The sequence below is a fragment of the Prionailurus bengalensis genome, chromosome B1 (genome assembly GCF_016509475.1).
Source record: "Prionailurus bengalensis isolate Pbe53 chromosome B1, Fcat_Pben_1.1_paternal_pri, whole genome shotgun sequence".
In the NCBI taxonomy this organism is placed as follows: Eukaryota; Metazoa; Chordata; class Mammalia; order Carnivora; family Felidae; genus Prionailurus; species Prionailurus bengalensis.
In genome coordinates, this window is record NC_057344.1 from 113,837,197 (window position 1) to 113,854,947 (window position 17,751).

Here is a 17,751-nt window from a genome sequence, read left to right on the forward strand (position 1 = left end):
TGGACCTTTTATAAAATATCCAAAGATATTTGGACCTTTTATAAAAACTAGTCTGTGAGCAAACTAGTTGCAAAAAATCACCAGAAGCTGAGCTTGAAATAATGTCATTAACACTGTATACAAAGGAGTTCCCACACTGGCTCTGAGATTCATATAATAATGTGGGTGTTGGGACAGCCAGGAGAGCATTGTTGCTTAGTGACTTTAATCACACCAACAAAATTGGGTGATGAATTCTGCGACAGCCAGGGGAGAGGGGTGTGTGTGTGTGTGTGTGTGTGTGTGTGTGTGCGTGTGCACATGTGTGTGTGAGAGAAAGACAGAGAGAGAAATAGGTTTTGGCCCCATGATCTGTGCACACCCAAGCATTTAACTACTAGGAGGCCATGGATAGATAAGAATACACCAAATTACAGATTTTTTTTAAAACAAATAAGGCAAAATCTAAGATATGAAATGATAATAGTCATAGTGTGGTTGGGGAAGAAGCATGGTGTCACTCTCTCTGGGTTCAAATCCCAATTCCTCCAGAGTGTGACCTTGAACAAGATATTGTGACATTTCTGCAACTCAGCTTTTTAATCTATAAAATAGTAATAATAATCATACCTAGTTCATAGGGTTGTTGTGAAGACTAAATGAGATAATATGGGTAAAGCCAGAGCAGATAATTCTTTACATACTCAATAATTATGACTCTTTATATTATTTCTTTTTGTTGTTGTTGTTGTTTATTTTTTTAAAGTAGTCTGCATGCCCAGCACAGAACCCAATGCAGGGCTTGAACTCATGTCCCTGAGATCAAGACCTGCGCTAAGAGTCAGATGCTTAACCAACTGAACCACCCAGTTGCCCCTATTTCTATTATTTTTAAGGATGACAGCCTGTGGCATTGTCCTATTTTATTTCCAATGCAGCAGCCCATGCGGCTTCTAAAATGATTATTTCTAGCTCAGACCTCTTTCTTGAGAACTAGATCAATTCAAAGAAAAAAGAAAAAGACACTACGGCACAATGGGAATTAAGTGAGAAAACTGATTTAAAACATTGGGAATTTAGGGGCTCCTGGGTGGGTCAGTTGGTTAAGCGTCCGACTTCGGCTCAGGTCATGATCTCGCGGTTCGTGAGTTCGAGCCCCATGTCGGCATCTGTGCTGACAGCTCAGAGCCTGGAGCCTGCTTCAGATTCTGTCTCCCACTGTCTCTGCCCCTCCCCTGCTTATGCGCTCTCTCTCTCTCTCTCTCTCTCTCTCTCTCTCTCTCTCTCTCTCAAAAATAAACATTAAAAAAAATTTAAAACATTGGGAGTTTAGTTATAATAAACCAAAGGGAGCAGCCCCAGTGAAGACTGTCCCTTGCACCAAGGGAAAGGTAGGGCTTACAGCACCTAACGAAAACAACATGTACTTAGATATGATACCTCTTTAAAACTTGTTCAGCATATTATTTTGGGGAGAGAGTGACAAAGGGTGTTCTTTCCACTCTTTTTTTTCCCCAACTATTGTTTACTTGTTTATTTTTTTATAGAACAAATCTCTTATTTTCCATTGTAGAATAGGCTATACAAAACATTTTTAGCGTATCTCTGGGCTTCTTGAAATTTCTTTTTTTTTTCAACTATTATTTATACAATGTCCTCTATGCACTGGGGGTGCAATGGAGAGGTGTCCTCCTGTCCTCGTAGGAATAAGGAAATTTAGGAAGATGAATAATAAGTGACAGGTGAGGGAAATCTGTTATTTGCGAAAAGTTAACCAAGGCTAATCATGAGTGGGGCAGCAAAGGTGTTTCTGAAAGAAGGAAATTTGAGCTATTTCTCAGAGGATAAGGAAAATGAGCCCATGCAGAGAAGGATTGAAAGCATGTTTCCGGACATGCTGAAAGGCCTGGAGGAAAGAACAAACATGTCTTGTGGGAGGAAATGAAACCTTTGAACATGGCTGCAGCACAGAATGTAATACAGATAATGGCAAGAGATGAAGCTGAGAACCTTCTGTGAACAGCTGTGAACAGGTTAAATAAAGAAACTGGATTTTTATTATTGGCAACAGAATTGTTGATTGGTGTTTTTTTTTCTTTTTTTTTCAACATTTTTTATTTATTTTTGGGACAGAGAGAGACAGAGCATGAGCGGGGGAGGGGCAGAGAGAGAGGGAGACACAGAATCGGAAACAGGCTCCAGGCTCTGAGCCATCAGCCCAGAGCCTGACGCGGGGCTCGAACTCACGGACCACGAGATCATGACCTGGCTGAAGTCGGACGCTTAACCGACTGCGCCACCCAGGCGCCCCTTGATTGGTTTTAACCAAGGAATGGCATGACTGGGCTCTGATTTCTGAAGGGTTATGCTCCCTGCAGCATGGAAAAGAGAGGCAGGAACACTGATGAAGCGGACAGTAGGGATGGATCGCTGCCAGATAGAGCAAGAGTGGTTCAATGGCAAGTGGGTAGACTGGTGGGAGCTGGAGGTTGATTTCATGGGGTGGGAGTGGGAAAGAGAGAGGAAAGGGTCATACCCAGATTTCTGCCTTAGGACATGGGGTGAGATACCACCCACTGAAATAGGGGCACTGGAGTCAGGGAAAAGGGAGGTAAAAGTTGGTAGGCCAATTATTTCCTTTGTGCCAGAAGCCCTTGAAAGAAATCCAAGTAGAAATGCTCAGAAGGCAGATAAATATATAGGCCTTAATAAGGAAATTTTCCACATGCCCACTGCAGGACCCTGAGCCTGGAGGGTGCAGACAGCAAGTAGGTGTGGCCCAGATGAGAGAACTGAGTGACCACCCTGAGGAAACTGGTCAGAAGTATCAGAAAACCATCCTGATGGTGAAACTGTGGCTCTACCGCTTGGCTTTGGGGCTCAGCCATTAGCTGCAGCCAGCTCCTCTATAACCAGGCAATCCGAATCAATTAGCCATGGATTATTTAAACCAAAAAATGACTGCAGTCTTCCTTATGAAGTTTTGTGGCCTTGCCCTTGGTCGGACAGTCTTCACTGGGGCTGCTCACTTTCATATGCTATGAATAAATCCCCAGTGTTTTAAATCAATTTTCTCTGTAGTTCAACTCTCACTGTGCCTCAGTCTCTCTTTTTTTCTTTTTGGTCTAGATCTCAAGAAAGTGGTCTGGCTAGAAAGAATAGAGTTAGGAGTCAAGCGGACTGCTGCGTAGGAAATAAAATAGGAAAATGGCATAGGTTGTAGGGCCCTTAGAGACTAACAAGGCACTTAGCCAGATGAGTGGTTCTGAGAAATCACGTGGGAAAAAGACACCTGTTTAATTTCATTTAACCCAGCCTGTCTAAACCATCTGATCCTGAAACTTTTTTGGCCCCAAATAATCCCATAAAATCCCACAGAACTAGTGTCTTTTAGAACATACTTTGATAAGTGATAGTTTAGGTATTTGGCATGAAGTAAGTTTATTGACACTCTCATGTGTATAAATACTTACATTTTATGTAAAAAATAATGTCAACCAGGTTACACGATTTTTCTCAGTTATCTCCCCACTGAAGTAATCTCGTGACTAAATGCCTTGCAAACCAAAGTACTATTACCATCCGCCTGTTGTAAGCCTGCTATCCAGAAGGAACTAACAAGCCTCTAGAGTAGTATGTCTTTATTTTTTTTTAATTTTTTTTTCAACATTTATTTATTTTTGGGACAGAGAGAGACAGAGCATGAATGGGGGAGGGGCAGAGAGAGAGGCAGACACAGAATCGGAAACAGGCTCCAGACTCTGAGCCATCAGCCCAGAGCCTGATGCGGGGCTCGAACTCACGGACCGTGAGATCGTGACCTGGCTGAAGTCGGACGCTTAACCGACTGCGCCACCCAGGCGCCCCTAGAGTAGTATGTCTTTAAACGTGAAGGCACTTTGGGAACCTGAAGGCAGCTCCATACCATCTTCCTAGGGAGGGACAATTGCATATTTTCGTCTAACCATACAATCAAGAGATTCACAGACCCTAAGTCCCACGTGAAGAATTCCTGCTCTGCCAGGCACTGAAACAATTTACACCTATTTAATGGTAGCTGAAGTAACAGCGTCCTTGAAGTCAAAAGCTCTTCACACTTGGAGTATATATGAAGCCCAATCTTTGATCGATAACTGGAGCCAATATCACCAATGCCACCGTCTTCTAGATTTCAGGTTAGCCTGTAGCTCTGCAGCTGGCAGCAGCTTCCCAACCAAATGTTGTTATTTGCCAGATTGTTTGAAGCTGGTTTGTAATAAATCATTATAGATTTCCTTCTGAAATTCATGCTTTCAGTTATCGTATTTGACTTCCCTATCAAAAAAAAGCTGAGTAATAGTGAAGGATTCTGAAGAGTTAAAGTGTTTATGGTGGAAAGAACAACAGACTTAGCACCAGGCTTTTTTTCTCCTATAATCCATCATTAACAAGCTGTGTAATCTTGGAAAACGCACCCTACTTCTCTAGGCTTTAAACAGTTCAGTTATGAAATGAGCACAGTTATTGCTGACCTTTCTGTTTCACAATACTGCTGTGGACAAACCAATAAAATAGTGTTCATGAAAATACTTTGGAAACCATGAGGTTACACATAAATGTAAGAGGTGCTGATGGACATATCTGTAACTACTACAAATGACACTCAATAATTATTCATAGTAGTTGTTGGTTCTAATTTTGTTGTGGGTAATCACCACATGGACAATGAGTCATATTTGAAGACAGCTTGAGTCCCTATTTCCCATGGAAGGTATCTGGCAGAATATCAGTTTCACTGTTCATGTGTGGAATATGGTCACCATCTCATTTATAACACTCCACCAGGTCGTTGCTATTTAATGTTACACTCCGACCCACAGATTAACTGTTTCCCACAATTTCTGCTTTACAAATTCAAGTATCAGTTTTTAAAAAATGACTTCTCTGGGGCCGCCTGGGTGGCTCCATTGGTTGAGCACGTGATTCTTGGTTTCAGCTCAGGTCATGATCTCACAGTTCATGATGGTGCTGATGGCACTGAGACTGTTTGGGATCGCCTGTCTCCCTCTGTCTGCCTCTCTCTCCCCTAAACCCCCCTCTCCCTCTCTCAAAAATAAATAAACATTGGGGTGCCTGGGTGGGTCAGTCGGTTGAGCGTCCGACTTCGGCTCAGGTCATGATCTCACAGTCTGTGGGTTCGAGCCCCGCATCAGGCTCTGTGCTGACAGCTCAGAGCCTGGAGCCTGTTTCCAATCCTGTGTCTCCCTCTCTCTCTGCCCCTCTCCCAGTCTCACTTTGTCTCACTCTGTCTCTCAAAAATAAATAAATATAAAAAAAATTTTTTTAAATAAGTAAACATTAAAAAAAAACTTATCTGACTAAACACTTTATCTCCTGGGATTTATGTTAGTCTTGGAAGTGCCTTATTAGTTGCATTAAAAGCATAGTCATTACACAAATAAAATTATAGTTTTAAGTTTTTAAAGAAATCAGTTAAAAAGCACTTACACTATTAGTTACCTCCTTGAAGATGTAAGTAATAATAATGTCAATTCCCCTAGATTCTAGCCTCCCTTCAGCAATCTCGTGCCTGTCCTCCTGTTCAGTCTCCACAGCTCTGTTCAGGAGCTATGTCTAGGGCAGGAACAAACACATTTATATACTAACTGTGGCAGGGACTCACAGTCCTACCATTTCCCACACTATTACCAAACCCTAGTGGCATCCAACAGATAGAAAGAAGAGAAAACAAACAATTCCATCTCGGCTTCGGAACCTCACAAGGCTAATTGGGGATAGGATTAAATGTATGTCAAAACCTGCTTGAAATTAAGCTTGTACAAATAGCAAATGTTAGTATAACATCATTCGCATGGTAGATAAGCCATATTGAGGAGCCTACCTAAAAAAGGTATGTGCTAAAGAATTCAAACAGAGAAGCCTACATTTAAAAGTAGAAATTTGGGACTATGACTAGATTCAGTCAATCCACTCATTGTATTAACGTTATCTAAAATTCTTCATTTATAAATAAATCAACAACCACTGAATATAGGGTGGTTTAAATAAATTAATAATATGTACATACCAGACATGGTCCCTGCCTGCACGGCATTTATAATTAAGCAGGAGAGAAAACAAAAAAAGAAAGCAAAGTAATATGTAACTACACCTTGGGGTGAGTTCAGTGAAGGGTGTACTGAGAAAAAAAAAATAGGTAATAAGGGGTAGGGCCCTTGCCTCCTCTTGACTGGATGACCAGAGACTGCCTATCTGAGGACATACTGAAGCTCAGAATTGAAAGGAAGTCTAGGAAGAGAAAGGAGTGACTCCAAAAGCCTAAAGACGTGAAGGGGATGGCATGTCATAACAACTGTGGAAAGACTTGAGTCAGAATCCAGTGAGGAACAGAGTGTTAGATAAGTTTCATCAAATATTGATCAACCTGGTAAAATGTTACATTTCAGTCTAAAGGCACAGGAAAGCTTTTGAAGGGTTTTAGGCACGGGAGTTAATGGATCAGGTTGGCTATTTAAGGTCAAGAGGCAAGAACAGAAAGATTAGTTGATTGGCTACTACAACAGAACAGGCAAGAAATGCTGGTTGTTTGGACGATGGTGGTGGCAGTAGAGAAGAGAAATGGATATTTGAGATGTATTTAGGAGGTAGAATGGAAAGGGTTTGGTGGTAGATTGGAAATTGGGGGTGAGGCAGTGGGAGGAATCAAGGATGGCCCCTAAGTGTCTGGCTTGAGCAGGTGGACAGGTGGGGACTAAGTGCCAGACCCTGTTCAAGGTCAAAGATAACTCACCAGGTGCCCAAGCATCACTCTCTGCCTTGGGCTGTAAAAGTGGATGCACTACTTTGATTCCACCAGGTGGTACAAATGATGGATTGAGGTTGATTCTAACCATATCCTTCCCAGTGTGTTTGTTAGCTATCCAAATTGTCTTCTTTTTCCATGTTGAATAGAAGATACGATCACCAAAAAGGGACATTGCCAACAAACTGTGCCTTAAAAAAAAAAAAAAAAAAAACAGAAAAAAACAGAAAAAAAACCATAAATAATAGCAGAACACTTCTTCCTAGGCTTATTAACATTTCACTTCATTTCAGTGTGTTGACTAAATTTTAATTACCTACCTTTCCAATTGTTTCTCCTTTAGGTTTAGAAGCAGATGTTAAATTTAAAATTTTATTTATGTAGTCATAATCTGAATTAATGGGATATGATTTCTAGCTTAAACTTCATTGTCTCATTCTTTTGCTAATCAGCACTTAAGTGTGATGAAAATAAAACAAAGAAGAAAATAGGAATTGTGTAAGAGTGCATTCTGGTTGTATCCATTTCACACTTGACTAATTTCTGCCTCTTAACCACAAGCAGGAGAGTCAGTTACAGGCAAGACAGTAAATCAAATGAAACATAGGTGCTTCACAAATACATGACATAGTAATTCAAAAAAAAAAAAACAAAACAAAACTGTAACCAACATGTGAGAACTTACCAGATGCCAAAACTCTGTTAATTATTTTTATTTGAATTTCTTTACTTAATTAATTTTACTAAATTTCACAATAATCCCAAAAAATAGCTACTGCTATTATCCGCACGTTAAAGGAAACTGAGAAGTCATGTGACCTTCCTATAAGTGGTTAATCTTTTATTATATTATAGGACATTATTATATTATAGGACATTATCCTAATATAGGATATCATTTTCTTATATTATAGGACAAGTCACTTGTCCTATAAATGGTAAATCTAGGACTGGTTCTCAAGTCTTTTGGACACCCCAGTCTGTGCTAAACCACTGGACAAACTTCAAACAGCAATTGTTTTTTATGCCAAAAGCACAACTTACTGTGTAAGGTGTTTGTTAAAATGTACAGAACCTCCATCATAATTACAGGAACAAATATAAGAATTGCTTCCGTCTCTATTGTTCTGAATCCAAAAAAGCCGTTTATCAAGCACATCCAGTGACACAGCGGTTATTCTTTCTGACGTCTCTAACAGAATCTTCACTTCTACACCATTGAGATCTGCTCTGTGGAGGCTGCCAGCCACCTCTGAAGACCAAAATATAAACCTGAGAGCAAGCACATTACATAGACACATAACTGAATGTAAAGTCATTTAAATGGCCAACTCTTTCAGTGTTTCAGATGCCCCCAGGATGAGTGTGACTATTTTGAGTGAAATTCCAATTCAACAAACATTTACTGCCCTGCTGTGGAAATTCCATGTGATTTCAAGTTAAAAAAGCAATTGTGCTTGTACAGCAGCAAATCACGGTACTCAAAAGCACTATTTGTACAGGGAGCCTGCCTTGGTTCAAATTCAGGCCACTTTCTCAATGAGAAGGTCCTTTTGAGTTCAAAATACTATGATGCCAGGAAGTACCATCAGAGTTTTGAAATACATTTCAGTGTCTGAAAACAGCAGTTACCTTTCTACTGGATCAATTGCTACATTTGCAGGATATTTTAAGGCGCTTAAGAGAACACGGGAATTGTTTCCTTTCATGTCTGTTACTGTAATGATTCCTTCCTGTTGATTTGACCAAATAAGTTCTTCATTTATCCAATTTATTGCCATTCCTGAAACATTTTTCTCTATATTGCATACTGTCTGTAAAATCAAATTTCAAAATATTAATATTTTCTCATTCACATAACCATTGTTTTCATCTTTATGTATAAAAATCTATTCTTTTAGGTACTTGTCATTTTTGTGCACTCACAAGATCTTAACATATGGCACAGTTAGGGTGCCATTGTTTTGACAGAGCAATTACCACACGAATATTTCTGGGCATGGGATTTATACATTAGTTTTAAAGTGGAAAACTATCCTATGCTTATTGAAATTAGGCAATCAACCGTAATGTACTAATAATTTCAACCATAATAACAGTGGAATTTCCAAGCTATTTTAAAGACACTTTATCCATTTGCTAATGGAATTTTCCATATCCTCACCTGAACCCAATTCTAAGCTCTGTGAGATTCTAAAGATGTCCTTGACATTTGTGCACACAACTTTAAAATAAATGAATTTCTTGGGGCGCCTGGGTGGCTCAGTCGGTTGGGCGTCCGACTTCAGCTCAGGTCATGATCTCACTCAGGTCATGATCTCACAGTTTGTGAGTTCAAGCCCTGAGGTGGGCTCCGTGCTGACAGCTCGGAGCCTGGAGCCTGCTTCTGATTCTGTCTCCCTCTCTCTGTGCCCCTCCCCCACTCACACTCTGTCTCTCTGTCTCTCTCTCAAAAATAAATAAACATTAAAAAAAATTTTTTAATAAAATAAATGAATTTCTCATTAGAGTCCCACTTTCATGGCCCCTCCTCTTCCATCAGGCCCCTCCCTTTCTATAGGTCCTCAGTGCCCTCATACTATGACCCTATGGCCCAAAGTGAGGGCTTCTCTTTATGCCCTTGGGTAGGAGAGCCTCCTGCTCTCTCATGGTAAAAATGACCAAACAAAAATGTCTCTTATCTCCTAATTCCAGGGCATGCAGGTAAACCAGTTAGTCTTCCTAGGGGGTGGAGGGAGGGGGGTGGGGAGAAGCCCTGGTATGTGAGGTTGCAGGTTTCCTTGGCTTGTAAATATTGCCACCATCACTGATTTCCAGCCACTGACATGACTTGACTGAACTTGGAATGGGCAGAGATCAAAAATCTCACGAGCTTGTACTGTTCCTATACCTCACACAAAGTAATCTAGCCAATCCACTTAACCAGTTGCTAGTATCTTAATATATAAGCTTACCCAGGTAAATTGTATTTTAACAGGTGTCCTTTTTAAATAATGTTTTAATCCAAAGAAGGGAAAACAATGGTGGATTTTAGGCATCAGGTCAATCCTCTCCTAATGACTTGACACAAAGTCACAACTGTTTAATTTTTTTTCCTAGTCTGTGACAGGAAACCCTCCAGATTTTGAGACTCAAGATTTTGAAACTGTTCTTCTACAGATAGTTGGAGAATATTGAGTAGTCAGCCTTGCTAAAGGTGACATTAGTAAGTATCAGAGACATGATAAAAGAGATTAGCACTTAATTGAAGCTTTTAAGAATAACTGGAGGGAGAAAGGTTTGGTTTAAAGAAAAACAAACAAAACAATGAGCACTTTGTGCTGGGAATAAATGCTTAAGGTTTCTCCAGTCACATGTCTCTATAATCCACCTCTCAGGAATTGAGAGAACATTCCTCCTGCGACTCATTTAAGGGCTCCATCAGTTAGGGAAAAAGACTAAAGATCTTTTGTATGTACTTGAAGCAAAATACTCCATATCTGACACCTGCTTTCTTGTTTTTTTTTCCACAGTGCAAACACCTTAAGAATCAAAAAAAGGTTTTCCTCCTAAATATCAGGTACTAAAACCCATGACAGACATTTAGACAAAACAGGTTCCCAACTCCAGCACAACTGACATTTGGGGCCAGATAATGCCTTGTTGTGGGGACCATCCTGTATATTGTAGCATGTTTTGTAGCATCCCTGGCCTCTACCACTAGATGCTACTACCTCATTCTCCCGCTTTCCCGATCCAGATGTGAAAACCAAAAATGTTTCCAGACATTGCCAAATATCCCGAGTAGCAAAATTGCCCTCAGCTGAGAACCACTGGAAGCAACCATGTAAATAATCCGTACTTAATGAACTTACGTATTTTCAAAATTACATTCACATCCTATTCCTTTGGGGGGCTTCTGAATATCAGTGCCACATTTATGGGCTTATTTAGTAACATACCACAGATACAGATTAAATAAATATCTCTGAGGTGCCTGGGTGGCTTAGTCAGTTAAGCGTCCCACTCTTGCTTTAGCTCAGTTCATGATCTCTTGCCTCAGGATGTGCATTAATGCCTCAGGCATTCTCTCTCTCCTCCCTCTCTCTTCCCCTTTCTCTCTCTCTCTCTCCTTCAAAATAAATAAATGAGGTTTTTTTTAAAATGTTTTTTAACGTTTATTTATTTTTGAGACAGGGAGACACAGAGCATGAACGGGGGAGGGTCAGAGAGAGAGGGATACACAGAATCTGAAACAGGCTCCAGGCTCTGAGCTGTCAGCACAGAGCCCGACGAGGCACTTGAACTCACGGACCGCGAGATCATGACCTGAGCCGAAGCCAGACGCCTAACCGACTGAGCCACCCAGGTGCCCCGGAATGAGCTTTAAAATAAATAAAGAAACATCCACAAATGCCAGAAACATTTGAATTGGAATGTAATTTTCACTCATCTATACATTGCAAATTAACTATATCATGTTTGTCAGCCTATACAGAAATCCCTTAAATGCTTCGGGAAATGTACTTTACCTCTTGCCTTGTCCCATTCAGAAAAACTCTTTGCAAAAGTTGCCGTTCTAGATCTACCCAATAGAGTCTTTCCTTATAGTAATGAAAATCCATGATCACTGATACACCAGCATCAGCCACCAACTGCTCATAATTAGTTCCGTCCAGGTCAATCCTAAAGATACTGCCTCCATGGGAGAAAATTAAGAAGGGTTCAGGACCTGTGTGGGAAGAAAGACATTTTCAGGATTTTATCTGATTTAGATAAAGTATTTTCCCATGACAGCTAATACAAGTAGACTTAATTCTTAATTACTGTTTTTATATTTTATTTATTTTTATGTTTATTTTTATTTTATTTATTTATTTAATTTATTTATTTATTTTTATGTTTATTTTTATTTTAGAGAGAGACACAGAGTGTGATGGGGGGGGGAGGGCAGGGCAGAGAGAGAGGGAGACACAGAATCTGAAGCAGGCCCCAGGCTCTGAGCTGTCAGCACAGAGCCTGATGTAGGGCTTGAACTCACAAACTATGAGATCATGACCTGAGCTGAAGTCAGATGCTTAACCAACTGAGCCACCCAAGCACCCCTGGTTTTGTATTTTAAATGAAGACAGTTGTATAGAGAACAAGTTCCTGTAGATATTCCTACTTAATTTTATAAATCGTCTTCTTCACAAATTGTACGAAATGAACATTGCCAATTATGAAAAAAAGAACTATTTGAAGAGAAAACCACTTTCTACTCTGATCTACAAAATGCCATTTTATGTTAAAAAAGAAACCACCTGTTTTCTATTGTGGATAGGGTCTATATGAAGGTAACTTTTAATTATATAAATTGGAAATAATATTATAGATATCATTTTGGAAATGGAGCCCACCTCCTCTTCTTACCTAATGAACAGAAAGAACTTTGGAGTAATGACATAGAAGATGATGGAAAGAAGAGGTCTTAAGTGGAAACAGGAAAAACTGAAATGCCAGCCTGTGAAAGCTCTGAGATGCTTTGTCTCTGTTTGCATCAACACATAAAACCCAGCACGCCCAGTTAAATCTGAATTGCATGTATGTTGCATGGGACATACTTACACTAAAAAAAATTATTTCACATTTATCTGAAATTCAAATTTAACTAGTTGCCCTATATTTTTATCTGCTAAATTTGGGTGGTAGACTGCACTAGAGTTTCGATTGCTGCAGGGCCTTGCCCGGGGCCCTAACCCTATCATCTCCTGTTCCAGGTGATGCCACCTTCCCTCTCAGACTCCCAAGTATCCAACACCTGCTTTGGGAACCTGATACCTTTCTTTGGAAACCTCAGCACATATTGACTGACTCTGCACAGAGCTTGCCTTTGATGCTTCAAGATAATGCCAGAGAATAGCTTCGTCTCCTGCAGCCAGATTAGTCGCCTTGGTCTCTTCTGCCTGAGCGTGAGAAGGCTCCTTCAGCCCTGCCTTTAGATAACTCTGGAACCTCTGGGATGAGTGGGGGATTGGAGATGAATGCTAACATATTCTTGCTTCTCCGCGAGGTTCACATTATTCTCACATATTATTCACACTGCATCCACACTAGACTTTAATACCTTAATGTGACATAGTGAACGTGTTCATTGTTCTAAAGATTAAACGGAATGAGGGGTACCTGGGTGGCTCAGTCGGTTAAGCATCTGAATTCAGCTCAGGTCATATTCTCACGGTCCATGAGTTCAAGCCCCGCGTTGGGCTCTGTGCTGACAGCTCAGAGCCTGGAGCCTGCTTCAGATTCTGTGTCTCCCTCTCTCTCTGCCCCTCCCCTGCTCATGTTCTGTCTCTCTCTGTCTCAAAAATAAATAAAAACATTTAAAAAAAAAAGATTAAACGTAATGATGGATTAACACCCTCTTACTCAGGAATTATGTTCTAAGGTCAGAGAACATTAACTCCACCTTAGAGGACGTCAGAATAGATACAAGAGGAAGGAAGGGGTGCAAGATCATGAGAGTTTGAAATTGGTCCTGGCATGAATGTCTAGGAGAATTAGCTCAAATCACTCTTCCCATATCTTTCACACAACAGAAGACTCCTGCACAGATACAGAGGACAGTCCATTTCCTATTGCCACTCCAGCTATGGAACCAGAAGTATCATAGAAGAAATGGGAAGAGGGCACTGGACTGAGAGCCAGGAGACCTTATTTCTAGTCCTGGCGCCATAGCTTCCCTGCACAGGATCTCACCGCTACATCAGAGGATTATTGAGGAAAGAAATGAAATTTTATATGGGAAAGTATTTTATTAATTATGGAGCACTACACAAATATAATTTGCCACTGCCGATTCCCACAACCAAGGTCTCACTATATAGGTTTGTGCCACTGTTCAGGTTTGAACCCCTGGATGAGAACGTTGATGTAACTCAACTATCCCACAGCAATGTGTCCTGGAGGAAAAGAAGTCATATAGCAAAAGGCACCCTAAGCTCATAGCTACTGATCTGTGGGCCTGTAGATTTATTGCTAGGAGTCCTCTTTTTGAAATGTGTATCATGTACTCTCTATAAATTGAATAAATGCACCCAATACGTATTATTAATTTTCTTATGTGCTGATACTTGATACATGAATGATACATTTATTCATTCAATAAAACTTATTTATTTAAAAGTATTACTAAATGGGGGCACCTGGCTGGGTAGTCAGAAGAGCATATGACTTTTGGTCTCAGGGTCATGAGTGCAAGCCCCACACTGGGTGTTGAGAATACAAAAAAAATAAATAAGACTTAAAAAAAAACAAATAGGGACACCTGGGTGGCTCAGTCGATTGGACATCCAATTTCAGCTTAGGTCATGATCTCCTGGCTCGTGAGTCCAAGCCCAGCATCAGGCTCTGTGCTGACAGCTCAGAGCCTGGAGCCTGCTTCAGATTCTCTGTCTCCCTCTGTCTCTCTGTATCCCACCCCCTGCCGCTCTCTCTCTCTCTCGTCTCTTTCAAAAATGAATAAACATTGACAAAAAATTTTTTTAATAAATAAAAGTATTACTGAATGGGAGCTTTCCAGGTTTAAAAAAAAGGAGAAAGAAAAGGTACTTTAAAAATTTTAGACAGAATATAGCACAACACTTTGTACATAATAGGTACTCAAAATTTTGAATAAAAAAGTATTAAAGAAACAATTGTAATTTGCTAATTTGTCTGGCTTTTACCAAAGGAACAAAGCTAAAGACGCCAGCAGATCTATCAAATTCATAAAAGCAGAGTCAATCCTACAGTGGTTATTTTACTAATAGCAATAATAATAACAACAACAACAACAACAACAAACTTTTACATCTTGATCTCATTTATCCTTAATATAACACCATGAGCTAGATGGGCCAGATATTACAATGAATAAATCAAAGAGAAATCTGAAGAATACTTAGATCCATAAAACACAAACCATAACATTAACTTCAGTAACTTTTCAAAAAATAGAAAATATTTATTACAGTACTAAGTATGAATTAATGAATTTACTCTTCCGATTTTTCCCATTCACTGGTGAATCATAGATAGCATCCTCTTGGAACTAAAAAGATCCTAAACATTACTTATCAGTGTTTCCTAAAATTGTCCAAAAGAATCAGAATGGTGTGTGTGTGTGTGTGTGCGTGTGCGTGTGCGTGTGTGTGTGTGTGTGTGTGTGTCTTTTGCAGACCCCTTCCTTTAAGATTCCAATTTACTATAAGGGCTGGGCTGAGGGTGAGACATTCCAGATGATTCTTACATCTTGCTGAACTGGAAATCATAGATCTAGTTCAGATGAGGAAATCCAATGATGTTTCCCAACAGCCACCACTAGTTGGTGCCCAATTAGCAGCCCAATATCACCTTCTTTCCTGCCTTGGTCTGGATTGCTATATGTTAAGACATTACAATCTTCATTTTGCTTATGTAACTGGTTTTAATTCCACTTCCCTCAAAACATTGTTCATTCCCCCCCTACACTGTTGGCATCATTTTGTGTAACTGTAGGGCCTGGGTGAGTATTTGTAGACATGAAATGTAACATGATTCTTTTAAAAATGAAAGACTTTGAAAATTAGGCTTGGTAAAATAGTCATTCTGTATTACCACAGGAAATGATAAATAAGTTAGGGTTTTTAAGACCTGTCAAAGACTCTGTAAACATCAGTGTGTGGGACAATTTGTGGATCTGAATGTCAGCAGAATGTGCATGTTGGAACAGCTAAAGTTTCCCATGGCAAAACCTATGGTGTTTATTTTGGGTGCCATTCAGTAAAAGGGAAGTGCACAGAAAGTGAAACATTACTTCTAAGGAATACAAACCCCAAAACAGCAAACCGGTCACAGCAAATCAATTGAAGCCTCTGACTTCTCAGCCTGGGGATTAGCAGGGGATCTGCAGAAATTACAAAGGAGGCCAGAATGCGTGGAGCATCCTGAAGATGTTCATTAGTGACTCCAAGAGCTGGTTCAGAGGTCAATTAGGAAAAGCATGTTTTGATTGAAGTGGGCGGTAGAAACAGAATTATTTCACAACAGTCCCTTTTTCACCTGCTCTGAGCTGGTGGGAGAGGTCCCACACAGGTAAATGGGAAAAGGAAGCCAAGCTCTTCTGCCCCCTGGGGGCAAAGACCCACAGAACCTAGTTAGCACATAAATGATCCTGGCAATCAGATTAACAAAAAATCCTGGGCTTCTCTTAGGCCCATATGGCACCCTGCTCTCCCCACCACAGGCTTTCTGCTCTAAATCTGGAAACAGACTTCAGGTTCACAGGACAGACAGTGAAAAGGAAGCTCCAGACCTCCAGGATTCAACAACACCATGCAGAAAGAAGGTAGATTTAAAGTGATGGACCTGATGACATAAGAAAGCTTGACACCTTTCACTGCTCCTACCATAAACCCCTAAGAAGAGTCATTTATTACTGCCTCTCAAGAGCCTAACTTGAGGGGAAACTTGGGTTTTATGAACCACAGAAAGTTTTATTTCATTCTAAAAGACTATCCCCATCTGTTTTGGTGGACAATCATAGCTTTTTTCTCAGTTTATTCATTAGTGTCAAAATTCAAGGCAGGTGAGAGAGAAACCAAGTGACCCAGAAATAATATATCCAGAAAGGGGAGCCAGAGAGGTGAATTTAAATCTTAATTCTGAAAGACAAGCCTAGGGGCCCAATTTTGCTTTCTAAAAAATGCGAATGAAGTTTGCCACCCTAGTCCCAGAGTGGTAGCAGACATGTGTCATCTAAGGCAGAAAATAGCCCCTACCTAACCCTCAACCTGATTCTCATCGTCAACCTTAAGAGGTCGTCCAGGTTCTCAGGATGGTAACTGACACAAGATTATGCAGATTTTTTTTTCAACAGGACTTCTCACTCTTTAATGTGCCATTACACTTTTTGATACTCCAAGAAGGTAGGTGGTGAGTATCACCAGAACAGCAATATCCAACATCTAGGGTGTTATCTCTTAGGGTAGCACATTGAATGTATTGTTTCATTTAGTTGGATAATACCAGCAGGTGGGTTCTCAGTGTTTTCATTGTACAGAAGAAGAGACTGAAGTTGGGAGCAGTTAATGTGACATAGTCACATGGCCAATAAGTAACAGGTTAATTATTTATAAATAATAAAGCCATGTCTTTCTGATCACATAGTCTAGCTTTTAAACATCATGCTGTGCTGCTTATTTCTAACTTAATTTACCAAGAACTCTTACGAGTTAGGGTCTCATAGTTCAACTGTGTCAAGAAACCCACTTTGGGAAACACTGCTCTGGGCATGTTCACCCTAAGGCCAGATTCTCTGCATCCATGTTCCAGGAACTGGTTAGAAAATGGGTCTGTTTAACACAGGAGCCAAGAATACACAATGGAGAAAGGACAATCTCTTCAATAAATGGTGTTGGGAAAACTGGACAGCTACCATGCAAAAGAATGCAACTGGACTACTATTTATACCACACACAAAAATTAACTCAAAATAGATTAAAGACTTGAATGGAAGACCTGAAACCATAAAAGTCCTAGAGGAAAACATAGATGGTAAGCTCCCAAACATTGGTCTTAGTGCCATCTTCGCAATCTGACTCCAAAGGCAAGAGTAACAAAAGCAAAAATAAACAAATGGGACGACATCAAATAAACAGCTTCTGCACAGCAAAGAAAACCATCATCAAATGATAAGGCAACCTACTGAATGGGAGAAGATATTTGCAAACCATATATCTGATAAGGTGTAAATATGCAGAAATATAGACAGAACTCCTACAACTCAAAAACACAACCAAAAAACCCTATTTAAAATTGAGGAGAGGGGCACCTGGGTGGCTCATTTGAGTGTCCAACTTTGGCTCAGATCATGATCTCACAGTCTGTGAGTTTGAGTGCCATGTCAGGCTCTGTGCTGACAGCTCAGAGCCTAGAGCCTGCTTCAGATTCTGTGTCTCTGTCTCTCTCTGCCCCTCTCCCACTCACAATCT

The 17,751-nt window shown here is 40.2% G+C and overlaps 1 protein-coding gene across 1 annotated transcript in view; it reads right to left on the reverse strand.

The window, feature by feature from the left end:
* EGF (epidermal growth factor) overlaps positions 1 to 17,751 on the reverse strand; it is a 98,835-nt gene that overhangs the window by 62,184 nt on the left and 18,900 nt on the right. Inside the window, 4 exon segments of the mRNA XM_043570436.1 lie at positions 6,770 to 6,972; positions 7,826 to 8,053; positions 8,414 to 8,595; positions 11,293 to 11,492. Of these exon segments, the coding sequence (XP_043426371.1) occupies positions 6,770 to 6,972; positions 7,826 to 8,053; positions 8,414 to 8,595; positions 11,293 to 11,492 (813 nt within the window).